The 13939-nt window shown below is 39.6% G+C and overlaps 1 protein-coding gene across 3 annotated transcripts in view; it reads right to left on the bottom strand.

Annotated features, from left to right (window-relative positions):
- LOC138520143 (protein IWS1 homolog A-like) overlaps positions 1-13939 on the bottom strand; it is a 721593-nt gene that overhangs the window by 303385 nt on the left and 404269 nt on the right. For all 3 annotated transcript variants that reach the window (XM_069632628.1, XM_069632629.1, XM_069632631.1), the window contains 4 exons: positions 9089-9166; positions 6568-6642; positions 4437-4514; positions 1145-1222 (listed from right to left, as the gene is read on the bottom strand). In XM_069632628.1, the coding sequence (XP_069488729.1) occupies positions 1145-1222; positions 4437-4514; positions 6568-6642; positions 9089-9166 (309 nt within the window). The remainder of the gene's footprint in view (positions 1-1144; positions 1223-4436; positions 4515-6567; positions 6643-9088; positions 9167-13939) is intronic.

Genomic DNA, 13939 nt, shown 5'->3' with positions numbered 1-13939 from the left:
ATTTGGAGAGGATTCCCATCCAATGGAATATAATGGGGATAAGTATATTGCTTGCATTCTTCAATGGTCTGAATCCAGTCATTTACCCAAAGGGGCTTCTTCACCTCTAAAGGTTTCATGATCATTATGTGAATTGTAAAAATTAAGATAAAATGTATGTGAATCAATATTCACTTCATTCCTCCTACAATAATGATTTTCCATACATGTAAACCTAGTCAATCTCATGTTAACATGTACAGTTACTCTATGGTAAACATCTAAATGAATGAAACAGAGGCAATTCAAAGCAGTACATTTAGGAAGTAGCTTGTGCTGACCATGAGCGAAAGTACATCTCCAGGACTGTGGATGGGCCCCGGGCATCCATTGTATTGCAGCATAAGTATGCTGCAGTATGCCAAGGGGAATAGGGCAGGTAGAATCCACCACAAATACATTGAGGTAACACCTGGAAAAAAGACAGTTCCTGATCTAGAGCATCATATCTTTACCGCTCTTAAGTCTAATACAACAAGTGGCTGAATACATGAAGTGAGCTTCTGCATGGGTGAAAGTCACTCTATTATGCAGTAGTGCTCAGTATCTTACAAGAAAGTATAATGATGGCACAGTTTGATAATTGTGGAACATTACCCAGAAAAACAAAGAGGGGAAAAGAGAAGTTTCCCAGAGATCATTTGGTCCAAGATGACACTGTGTGACTCCTGGAAGCAGGATACAGAGTCTCTGGATTGATGCACAGGGGTGATCAGGGAGGGGTGTCCTATATCCCAGACTATTAGAACCCTCTTTCTCTCTTCCTGAAACCCAGAGAAGCTTATGGGGAAAAAAGGTGCCTGTAGATGGAAAGCACTGTTCTGGTACTACCTTCAGAAACATTCCTCAAATATACACTATTCATTTATGCTACAAATCAATTTACAAATAATAAAACACATTTTATGATTGTATGTTTTTCTGTATGAAAGGCACTTGTCCCAATGTCAAATGACTTGTCATATCTTAATAGGGATCTATGGTATTTCTGAACAGACATTCAATGTTGTTGGGATAAATGCAAGTGCTGCTAGATGTGATTATTTCTTGGACACAATAAGGCACAGGTTCAACCATGTAACACCATGAAACATTTACAATGTACCTTTTCAGGAGAAGATTTGTTGATTGGAATTAAATCTTCACTGTCACTTATTTCATTCACAGCCACAGATTCGGCCGGCTACATATTTGAAAACAAATGTAAAAAGAGGACATGTATAATATGCTTTTTATGAATTAAAATGTGTTTTTTTACAACGTTACTTGCCTAAATGGCATGTGGGATAAGTATGAACACCTGTTTGTGCTCTGTAGCAATTGCCCAAAAGCATCTAAGCCATATATTGATTCACTGACCCTAGTGGCCGTTATGAAAATAAACGTTCTGACACTAATGTTTAACTCCTCAAGGTGTGCAATTAGTGTAAACATTGAACTGTGATTTAGCTGGGAATACTGTTGTCATCTATATATATATATGATTGTTCATGAACATTGCATTGCAGTACCCAAGTTTCACCAAACGAGCAACACATTGAACTATTCAAATGCCCCAATTTAACTTTACTGAAAGTGAGGTCTTTTGCAAGTCCCTTGGTAAGTTAGGCATGAGCAGCACACACATTGAGCATACAGTACACATTGTTAAGTTACACTTATTCATAGAGCATTCAATTTATGTGCATCACTCATATTTTAGACAAGTGTAAATTCTAATAATTTCTCAGGCTATGTCACATTTCAACCTGAAACAGCTTAGTGATTTGGCACAACATTCTTCCCTACTAACTGTTTTGTAGCAGACTACACTTAGGGAGATTTTTAATTACTCAAGCAAAGCAGACGCTACCAAAAGGTGAGTCCATGGACTCTTCAGTGAGATTTGCTCTCTTATTGCTTTCTTGCATTAATTAGACAACCAATGGAAAACTTGTTGCAGGAGCTCAGCTCATGTATGTTACGTCTATAGCCTTAACCCCTTTACTGCCTGCTGTAGTTTGTTGAACTCAGCCACAGGAATACTGTTTTGGATAAAGCACTGCTGTAAATAAACTAATGTGAGTCAATCATTTTGCAGAGAATATGGGTTTTGCTTTGGGATGCCTTAGGACAGGGGCACCACTGCATTCCCCAATATAGTGGCCTCGGAGCCGATATAGTGAAATCCATCAGAAACTTCATTCTACTCAAACGCATGTGGGCTGTGCATGACAGAATTACCATACAGTCTCAATGTGCTCCCTAATGTATGGCCTGCAGTGTTTCAAGATAAAAGCATTGAGTATAGTAAATGTTTGTAAGTGCTCATGTTTGTGGACATTGGTGAGCTGCTTATTAACCTGGAAATGCACCAGCATGTGACTGGTGACCAATATTCGTTTTCAGGATTTGCTGTTAGTCAGTACCATGCATGCCCATTGGAACTGTGATGTGCTTATAAGCTCAACAGGACAAGGAAATAGTTAGTTGGAAAAGCCCAACAGCTGCACAGTTCAGATGTATGGAATGGGAGCTGAGTGGGTATGCACTAATTTCTGATTGAATTGAAGATGATGGAATGCCCAAATATACCATTAATGGGCAGATTGGCACACATACCTTGTTACAAGTGTATACACATGAGAGCATTTTAGACAATTCAAGTCCCCTACATTGAGAGTACGTGCTCCTGAGTTTCATACAGCTACCATAGGTTTCCTATCCTTGAACAAAATACCTTCCCGTGTGGAATTTAAAATCGAGTCCGACCAAAAGGGTAGTTTGGGAGTAATATGACTATTAGCAAAGATGTACAGAAATGAGAGGAGAGTAAGGAACAAGAGGGAGGCAGAGGAGGTCAAAGTGGAGGGAGGAAAAGTGGGGACAACAAGAACACACATCTGGAGAGATAAGATTAGGAGGAGGAAGAGATATATCTAGAGAAATATATAGGGAGACAGAGAATAGAGAGGAAGCAGAGGAACATTAAATAAAGGAGAGATGAGAGGTAAAGGCTGGTGTAGGGAGAGGCAAACACAGGGTGGAGGATGAGTAATGGCAACTGGAAGCAGGTAGAGAAGACCTTAGAAGGGGCCTCAGACATTCTATCACATTTGTTTTACATAAACGGCAAGTTCTCAGATCGCATTGGAGCTTATTTATCAAACCCTGGATCTCATTGTACGGTATTAAATTAATTCTTATATTTGGGGAAATAAAGTCTCAGAAGGACGTCTGGGAATGAAGTCATATAGTCAGCAATCATTTGGAGAGGATTCCCATCCAATGGAATATAATGGGGATAAGTGTATTGCTTGCATTCTTCAATGTTCTGAATCCAGTCAGTTACCCAAAGGCGCTTCTTCACCTCTAAAGGTTGCATGATCATTATGTGAATTGTAAACATTACGATAAAATGAACGTGAATTAATATTCACTTCATTCCCCCTAAAATAATGATTCTCCATACATGTGAACCTAGTCAATCTCAAGTTAACACGTACAGTTACTTTATGTTAAACATCTAAATGAATGAAACCATGGCAATTAAAAGCAGTACATTTAGGAAGCAGCTTGTGCTGACCATGAGTGAAAGTTCATCTCCAGGACTGTTTAGGGGCTAAGGGCATCCATTGTATTGCAGCATAAGTATGCTGCAGTATGCCAAGGGGAATAGGGCAGGTCAAATTCACCATAAATACATTGAGGTGACACCTGGAAAAAAGGACAGTTCCTGATCTCGAGCATCATATCGTTACTGCTCTTTAGTCTAATACAAAAAGTGGCTGAATTCATTAAGTGAGCTTCTGCATGGGAGAAAGTCACTCTATTATGCAGTAGTGCTCAGTATCTTACAAGAAAGTATCATGATGGCACAGTTTGATAATTGTGGTACTTGGAACATGCCCCAGAAAAACAAAGAGGGGAAAAGAGAAGTTTCCCAGAGATCATTTGGTTCAAGGTGAGACTGCGTGACTCCTGGAAGTAGGATACAGAGTCTCTGGATTGCTGCTCAGGAGTGATCAGGGAGCGGTGTCCTATATCCCACACTATTAGAGCCCTCTTTCTCTCTTCCTGAAACCCAGAGAAGCATATAGGAAAAATGGTGCCTTCAGATGGAAATTACTGTTCTGGTACTGCCTTCAGAAACATTCCTCAAAATATTCTCTATTCATGTATGCTACAAATCAATTTATAAATAATAAAACACATTTTATGATTGTATGCGTTTCTGTATGAAAGGCACTTGTCACAATGTCAAATGACCTGTCAAATCTTAATAGGGATCTATGGTATTTCTGAACAGACATTCAATGTAATTGGGATCAATGCAATTGTAGCTAGATGTGATTGTTTATTGGACACAATAAGGCACAGGTTCAACCATGTACCACAATGAAACATTTACAATGTACCTTTTCAGGAGAAGATTTGTTGATCGGAATTAAATCTTCACTGTCACTTTTTTCATTCACAGCCACAGATTCAGCCAGCTATATATTTGAAAGCAAATGGAAAAAGATGACATGTATAATGTGCTTTTTATGAATTAAAATGTGTTTGTTTACAACATTACTTGACTAAATGACATGTGGGATAAGTATTAACACCTGTTTCAGCTCTATAGCAATAGCCCAAAAGCAAATAAGCCATATATTGATTCACTGCCCCTAGTGGCAGTTATGAAGTAATTTCTGATTGAAATGAAGATGATGGAATGCCCAAATATACCATTAATGAGCAGATTGGCATACGTACCTTGTTACAAGTGTATACACATGATTGCATTTTAGACAATTCAAGTCCCCTAAATTCAGAGTATGTGCTCCTGAGTTTCATACAGCTACCATAGGTTTCCTATCCTTGAACAAAATACCTTCCATGTGGAAATTAAAATTGAGTCCAACCAAAAGGGTAGTTTGGGAGTAATATGACTATTAGCAAACATCTGCAGAAAGAGGAGAGTAAGGAACAAGAAGGAGGCAGAGGAGGTCAAAGTGGAGGGAGGAAAAGTGGGGACTACAAGAACACACATCTGGAGAGATAAGATTAGGAGGAGGAAGAGATATATATAGAGAAATATATAGGGAGACAGAATAGAGAGGAAGCAGGGGAACATTAAATAAAGGAGATATGAGAGGTAAAGGCCGGTGTAGGGAGAGGCAAACACAGGGTGAAGGATGAGTAATGGCAACTGGAAGCAGGAAGAGAAGACCTTAGAAGGGGCCTAAGACATTCTATCACATTTGTTTTACAGAAACGGCAAGTTCTCTGATCGCGTTGGAGCTTATTTATCAAACCCTGGATCTCATTGTATGGTACTAAATTAATTCTTATGTTTGTGAAAATAAAGTCTCCAAAGGGCGTCTGGGAATGTAGTCATATTGTCAGTAATCATTTGGAGAGGATTCCCATCCAATGGAATATAATGGGGATAAGTATATTGCTTGCATTCTTCAATGTTCTGAATCCAGTCAGTTAACCAAAGGCGCTTCTTCACCTATAAAGGCTTCATGATCATTATGTGAATTGTAAACATTAAGATAAAATGAACGTGAATAAATATTCACTTCATTCCCCTAAAAATAATGATTTTCCATACATGTGAACCTAGTCAATCTCAAGTTAGCACGTACAGTAACTTTATGTTAAACATCTGAATGAATGAAACAGAGGTAATTAAAAGCAGTACATTTAGGAAGCAGCTTGTGCTGACCATGAGTGAAAGTTCATCTCCAGGAATGGTGAGGGGCCCCGGGCATCCATTGTATTGGAGCATAAGTATGCTGCAGTATGCCAAGGGGAATAGGGCAGGTCGAATTCACCATAAACACATTGAGGTGACACCTGGAAAAAAGACAGTTCCTGATCTAGAGCATTATATCTTTCCCGCTATTTGGTCTAATACACAAAGTGGCTGAATACATGAAGTGAGCTTCTGCATGGGTGAAAGTCACTCTATTATGCAGTAGTGCTCAGTATCTTACAATAAAGTATCATGATGGCACAGTTTGATAATGGTGCTACTTGGACCATGCCCCAGAAAAACAAAGAGGGGAAAAGAGAAGTTTCCCAGAGATCATTTGGTTCAAGGTGTGACTGCGTGACTCCTGGAAACAGGATACAGAGTCTCTGAATTGATGCACAGGAGTGATCAGGGAGAGGTGTCCTATATCCCACACTATTAGAGCCCTCTTTCTCTCTTCCTGAAACCCAGAGAAGCTTAAGGGAAAAAAAGTGCCTTCAGATGGAAAGCACTGTTCTGGTACTACCTTCAGAAACAGTCCTCAAATATACACTATTCATTTATGCTACAAATCAATTTACAAATAATAAAACACATGTTCTGATTGTATGCTTTTCTGTATGAAAGGCACGTGTACCAATGTCAAATGACTTAACAAATCTTCATAGGGATATATGGTATTTCAGAACAGACATTCAATGTTATTGGGATAAATGCAATTGCTGCTAGATGTTATTATTTCTTGGACACAATAAGGCGCAGGTTCAACCATGTAACACAATGAAACATTTACAATGTACCTTTTCAGGAGATTTGTTGATCGGAATTATATCTTCACTGTCACTTTTTTCATCCACAGCCACTGATTCGGCCAGCTACATATTTGAAAACAAATGTAAAAAGAAGACATGTATAATGTGCTTTTTATGAATTAAAATGTGTTTGTTTACAACGTTACTTGACTAGATGACATGTGGGATAAGTATTAACACCTGTTTCAGCTCTATAGCAATAGCCCAAAAGCAAATGAACCATATATTGATTCACTGCCCCTAGTGGCAGTTATGAAGTAATTTCTGATTGGAATGAAGATGATGGAATGCCCAAATATACCATTAATGAGCAGATTGGCATACATACCTTGTTACAAGTGTATACACATGAGAGCATTTTAGACAATTCAAGTCCCTTACTTTCAGAGTATGTGCTCCTGAGCTTCATACAGCTACCATAGATTTCCTACCCTTGAACAAAATACCTTCCTGTGTGGAATTTAAAATTGAGTCCGACCCAAGAGGGTAGTTTGGGAGTAATATGACTATTAGCAAACATCTGCAGAAAGGAGAGGAGAGTAAGGAACAAGAAGGAGACAGAGGTCAAAGTGGAGGGAGGAAAAGTGGGGACAACAAGAACACACATCTGGAGAGATAAAATTAGGAGGTGAAAAGATATAGCTAGAGAAATATATAGGGAGACATAGAATAGAGATGAAGCGGAGGAACATTAAATAAAGGAGATATGAGAGGTAAAGGCCGGTGTAGGGAGAGGCAAACACAGGGTGAAGGATGAGTAATGGCAACTGGAAGCAGGAAGAGAAGACCTTAGAAGGGGCCTAAGACATTCTATCACATTTGCTTTACAGAAACGGCAAGTTCTCAGATCGCATTGGAGCTTATTTATCAAACCCTGGGTCTCATTGTATGGTACTAAATTAATATTTATGTTTAGGAAAATAAAGTCTCCAAAGGGCATCTGGGAATGTAGTCATATTGTCAGTAATCATTTGGAGAGAATTCCCATCCAATGGAATATAATGGGGATAAGTGTATTGCTTGCATTCTTCAATGTTCTGAATCCAGTCAGTTACCCAAAGGCGCTTCGTCACCTCTAAAGGTTTCATGATCATTATGTGAATTGTAAACATTAAGATAAAATAAACGTGAATCAATATTCACTTCTTTCCCCCTAAAATAGTGATTTTCCATACATGTGAACCTAGTCAATCTCAAGTTAACACATACAGTTACTTTATGTTAAACATCTAAATGAATGAAACAGAGGCAATTAAAAGCAGTACATTTAGGAAGCAGCTTGTGCTGACCATGAGTGAAAGTTCATCTCCAGGACTGTTGAGGGGTTAAGGGCATCCATTGTATTGCAGCATAAGTATTCTGCAGTATGCCAAGGGGAATAGGGCAGGTCGAATTCACCATAAACACATTGACGTGACACCTGGAAAAAAGGACAGTTCCTGATCTCGAGCATCATATCGTTACTGCTCTTTAGTCTAATACAAAAAGTGGCTGAATTCATTAAGTGAGCTTCTGCATGGGTGAAAGTCACTCTATTATGCAGTAGTGCTCAGTATCTTACAATAATGTATCATGATGGCGCAGTTTGATAATTGTGGTACTTGGAACATGCCCCAGAAAAACAAAGAGGGGAAAAGAGAAGTTTCCCAGAGATCATTTGGTTCAAGGTGACACTGTGGCAGGATACAGAGGGCCTCATTACACGGAAGGCGGTAAGGGTTAACGGTCACCGGTAAGGCTACCGGTAACCGTTAACCCTTACCGCTTTACTACGAGGTCCCTTTGCGGGACCCGACCTCAACGGCTGGTGTAGACCAGCCGTTAAAGTTGGGACCTGCAAAGGGACTTTGGTGCTAATTACGGTACCGCAATTTGCGGTACCGTAATTAGCTCCTTCCCCATTCCCATTATGCCCTATGGGGCAAAAATGGGAATGGGGAAGGGCCATGGAGAAAGGGGAATTACCGCCCCGCCGACCTTGGAATGGGGTGATAATTCCCATTTCCTCCATGGTGGTACCGGTATGGTACCGGCGGCAACCATGGTGCTAGTAGCACCATGGTTTACCGCCTAACGTGTAATGAGGCCCAGAGTCTCTGGATTGCTGATCAGGAGTGATCAGGGAGAGGTGTCCTATATCCCACACTATTAGAGCCCTCTTTCTCTCTTCCTGAAACCCAGAGAAGCTTACGGGAAAAAGGTGCCTTCAGATGGAAATCACTGTTCTGGTACTGCCTTCAGAAACATTCCTCAAATATACACTATTCATTTATGCTACAAATCAATTCACAAATAATAAAACACATTTTATGATTGTATGCTTTTCTGTATGAAAGGCACTTGTCCGAATGTCAAATGACTTGTCAAATCTTAATAGGGATATATGGTATTTCAGAACAGACATTCAATGTTATTGGGATAAATGCAATTGCTGCTAGATGTGATTATTTATTGGACACAATAAGGCACAGGTTCAACCATGTACCACAGTGAAACATTTGCAATGTACCTTTTCAGGAGAAGATTTGTTGATCGGAATTAAATCTTCACTGTCACTTTTTTCATCCACAGCCACAGATTCGGCCAGCTACATATTTGAAAACAAATGTAAAAAGAAGACATGTATAATGTGCTTTTCATGACTAAAAATGTGTTTGTTTACAACGTTACTTGACAAAATGACATGTGGGATACGTATTTACACCTGTTTGAGCTCTGTAGCAATAGCCCAAAAGCAAATAAGCCATATCTTGATTCACTGCCCCTAGTGGCAGTTATGAAGTAATTTCTGTTTGAAAGGAAGATGATGGAATGCCCAAATATATCATTAATGGGCAGATTGGCACACGTACCTTGTTACAAGTGTATACACATAAGAGCATTTTAGACAATTCAAGTCCCCTACATTCAGAGTACGTGCTCCTGAGTTTCATACAGCTACCATAGGTTTCCTATTCTTGAACAAAATACCTTCCTGTGTGGAATTTAAAATTGAGTCCAACCAAGAGGGTAGTTTGGGAGTAATATGACTATTAGCAAACATCTGCACAAAGGAGAGGAGAGTAAGGAACAAGAGGGAGGCAGAGGGCGGAAAAGTGGGGACAACAAGAACACACATCTGGAGAGATAAGATTAGGAGGTGGAAGAGATATATCTAGAGAAATATGTAGGGAGACAGAGAATAGAGAGGAAGCAGAGGAACATTAAATAAAGGAGATATGAGAGGTTGTAAGATTATTTAGCATTTTTTTCATGCAGCACCACTGCATGGGTTTGGTGCATTGCTATAATGCGGTACAGCAAGGCATGTGTTGCCAGTGTGACATGGACATGTAAATGAAAACAGGCTATTCATTCAAAAACGATTTCTACATCTAAAATGCAAATACATTTTTTCACAGTTAAAAGCATATATTTTTTTTTTCACCTGAAATTCCTCTGTTGCAGGAGACACATTTGAGGATTAATGAACTAACCTCATTAACAATACTAACATGATTCTAACTCATTAATAATATAATGTGTTCTCCAGTGCAAAATGAGATGGAAAAGACAGGCTCTGAAAGTCATTTTAAATGTGCATCCAGATTTTTTTTCTCTTTGCTTCCATCTGTGCTCTTTCCACAGCATTTGCAGGAAGCAAAGACTCGAATAAGCAGGAAATCAGTTTTGTTACAGTTGCAACTGTATAAGCCAAGCCATTGTTGAAAGTAGGAGTATAGGACATGATGGGTTTTATTGGATGCACGTCACATTAAGGGAGGTAACAAGAGTTTTCCTGTAGAATCTCGGGGAAGAAAAGAGTTAGAAGACATTTTACACAGCTCGGAGAAAGACCTGGCTGGTGGCTGGGGAGTTTCCTGATTGAAAATAGCAGATCCCAGTGCACTGCTGCAGAAACTGGGAATTACAGTCAATAAGCCCCAGTTTGAGTGACGACAGATGCTCGTCCTTGCTGGTGTGAATTAAGAGGGAGCATTGAGCCACTTCCAGAAGGCGACCAGCCAAAGAATTTCACATGCTGGACAGGCTTGGTAATTATATTGCAGAGTGCGGGGGCAGTGTGTATGTGTGCGAAACTATTCAGTCAGAGTAGAAGAGGGAATTCCAGTGTTTTATCAACATGTTTAATGTTGCAAATTGAATATGTTCTCGCCGCACTCTTCTCATTTTGTTACAGATAATGTTGTTACTGTGCAATTTCCATTTATTTATGTAAAAAGAGTAAGATCGTGTTGAAATGCAATTTTTATAATACATAAAAATATCTGAAAGCAGATGGGTAGTGTGTTTTATTTTTCTCTTTTCTTTGTGCATCTACCATTATAGCACTGATAATATGGGAAGATGTGCAATTGTCATTTTTAAGGTAGCTAAAAATAAGACTTAGCGGTAGCTGTGTGCACGATTCCATTCAGTATATAAGTGTGTGTGATTTTTGAACGGAACATAATAATAACATAATGAAATAGCCTGCTGCTGGAGGTACATGAGTCAGCAGAAAGAGAGGCCCTGGACATAGTTCACTGAACTGATGTAGATAAGTTGGTGATGAATACCACATGTTAGCTCGCTGTCGTAGATAAGTCAGTGAGAACAGCCCATGGTGGCACTCCAAATGAAAATGTGGTGTTCCTGAAATGTAAGCCTGAGGCCTCTCTAGTGATCACACGAACAAACTAAACATAAATAAGGGGTTCTAGCTATTGTGGCCACATATAAAACAAAGGAATTATGCTCACCAGAAATACCACCAATAACGCATACCAACATAATGTATACCACTAAATGTATCTGTGTGCTGAAATAATGTATGTATACTGTAGTACTATATACGAAATCCAATCTGAATGCAAAGAGTGATTATTACTGAATTATTTTCATTTTTGGCGGTAAGAAAATACCGCTAGGCCCCAAATCTATACAAAATACCCAACATATTTATGGTGCGTTGCAGGCCGGGAAAGTGATCATAGAGCACCTATTGGGCGTGTTAAGTGTGTCTCACACTGCCATCTGTACATTAAAGGGAACCCATTTCATAATAACAGTGTGTCACCAAAAACGAATTTCCGAATGTCACAAAGGGAAACCAAGTTCTCAGACCTAGTGCAATATTTAGAGGCAAAGTTGTTTGCACATGGGATGTGGTCATCAAACAGTACCTCAGAATGGCATGACCGCATTCAGGGTGAGGTGCAGAAAGAAAAACTAGACAATATTTTTACAGAAGGCAACATAATTCAGGTCTGCCTTACAAGGTTATTGAATGCAGCCGATAAAAGTGCAGAGAAAGACTGTTTAATACGGCTATGCGCCAAAATATGGTTTATTTTGAATAGGTCCCTGCGAATGCAAGAAAATGATACCCAGCTAATTAACAGGTTAAAGACTGACTTAGATGGGGCAAGTAAAAAAGAGGAGATGTTAAGAACAGAATTAGAAGGATGCCAAAAAGACATGCAATTAAAATGCTTTTGATTTTGATGCTCAGTTGTCCAAAAGCAAGAAACAATTTGAGGATAGTGAGCAAGAATTGGTACACTTAAAAGCCTTAGTGGACCACATTAGACAGGATAAAGATGAGATTGTTTCAGAAATGCAGATTTTACAAAAAGAAAATTTTGAAAAAGAAAGTGATCTCCAAGGCGCAGAGCAAGAAATGGTTAAAATGATTCAAGAAAGAGACAAGACAAACAAAGAATTCAATGAATGCCAAATGCAAATGTGCGACATGCAGGAGGTAATATATAAAATGAGTGATGAAAACAACTATCTGCAAAATGAAGCAGACAGGCTCCTTAAAAAGTGCAAGGACTTTCAACAGCAAATTTGCATTCCCAGGTCCCAGGAGAGGCGGCAGGGTACTACATTCAATGGAGTGGAGGTGAATTCTATTTCTACCCAAAGAGCTAGTGCTCCAGTGACTGGGCCGGTGACTGAACTTGGTTGCAGCGCCCTTGGGGGATTTGATACTCCCATTGGGAGCCGCTACCAATCCCATACACCTGGAACCAGGATTGAGTCACCAAGTAGTGCAATTCCATGCATTGCAACAAGTAGCCCCATGAAAATAATGAAATCTATTAAAGCTCTGATCAAACCATTTAAAAAAGGAGGGGAATGCTGCATTGAGGATCACTTAGAAGCGGTTCATGACATTTTTAAAGCACTCCAGATACCTAAGGAACAGTACAGGCAGTATTTTCATTTAACTTTAGATGCTCTGACGGCCAGCATCATAAGAGGATTGAATGAACAGCAGAATATGACATGGGTGGAGTTTGAAAAAGAAATTAGGTGTCATTTTTCTCCTTTCCAGTCATTACAGGAGGCAAAGAAAGTTGCTTACACACTTACTGCTGGGCCTAATACATCCCCTCGTCAGTTTTTACAAGACTTAAAAAGAGCATTTTCTCGCTTTGATGTATCTTTTGACCCCAATTCTAATGAATTTAAAACCGCTTACTTCTATGGGCTACAGAAAGACATCATATCCCAATTGGTCCGTGAATTTGATTGTGACAAGTCCCTTGAGTGGATTGTGCATCAAAGCACACAACTATATGAGGTACTCTATTGTCAGGGTAGAGAAAGGGACAAAATGAAAGATACTAGACCTAAATCTAAAGAACCCTCAGCAACAGTGATGGAAATCAGGTCAGCCAAGATGTCCCTTGAATCTGCTCAAAGTCCAGGTAAAAATAATTCGGCACCTGAACAAAGGGTTTATCAACAAAGGTCATCACCCTCTGCACCAATGTTTCAATCACATGATCCTAGTAAATAAGGAGAGCTACATCAGTCCTAGGTATTTAGGAGATAGGCCCCGGGCAGGCTATCGATCTGATATGTTAGGTATGAACCATAATCAGAGACAAAACCAAGATCAAAGAAATGATGGTCCCTACCAGACATTGGGGACACAAAGCAAATTTGATCCCAACACCATGATATATGGTAATCAGGATAGACCCCGATATGTGGATCAATTTGTTGATAATGGGAATCAACATAGGGGCCAGGACCCACAACATGAGAGACAGGACATGAGACAGAACATGAATTAAACTCCACGTCAGTACAATGATTCCCCACCAGGGGACTACAACCAAAGGATGGGTGCACCCTGCTCCCCTCCACAAATGAATCAAGAGTTCAGAAACTATCCCAATAGAAATCACTCACCTGAGAGGTATCAGAATAGATCCAATCAGGGAGAAAGCAATCAATATCGATCTACACCACAGAGAGAGGATTCTAGAGAGATGGAAAGGTTCCAGTGCCTTGAGGCCCAAGTGAAAATGTTAGCTGAACAAATAGGGAAGCTTTGTACAGCACAAAAACAGTCATCAAAGGA

Source organism: Ambystoma mexicanum, chromosome 13 (assembly GCF_040938575.1).
Source record: "Ambystoma mexicanum isolate Mex_15411 chromosome 13, UKY_AmexF1_1, whole genome shotgun sequence".
NCBI lineage: Eukaryota > Metazoa > Chordata > Amphibia > Caudata > Ambystomatidae > Ambystoma > Ambystoma mexicanum.
Note: the sequence above shows the minus strand (reverse complement) of the source record. Positions and strands in the feature narration are given on the sequence as shown.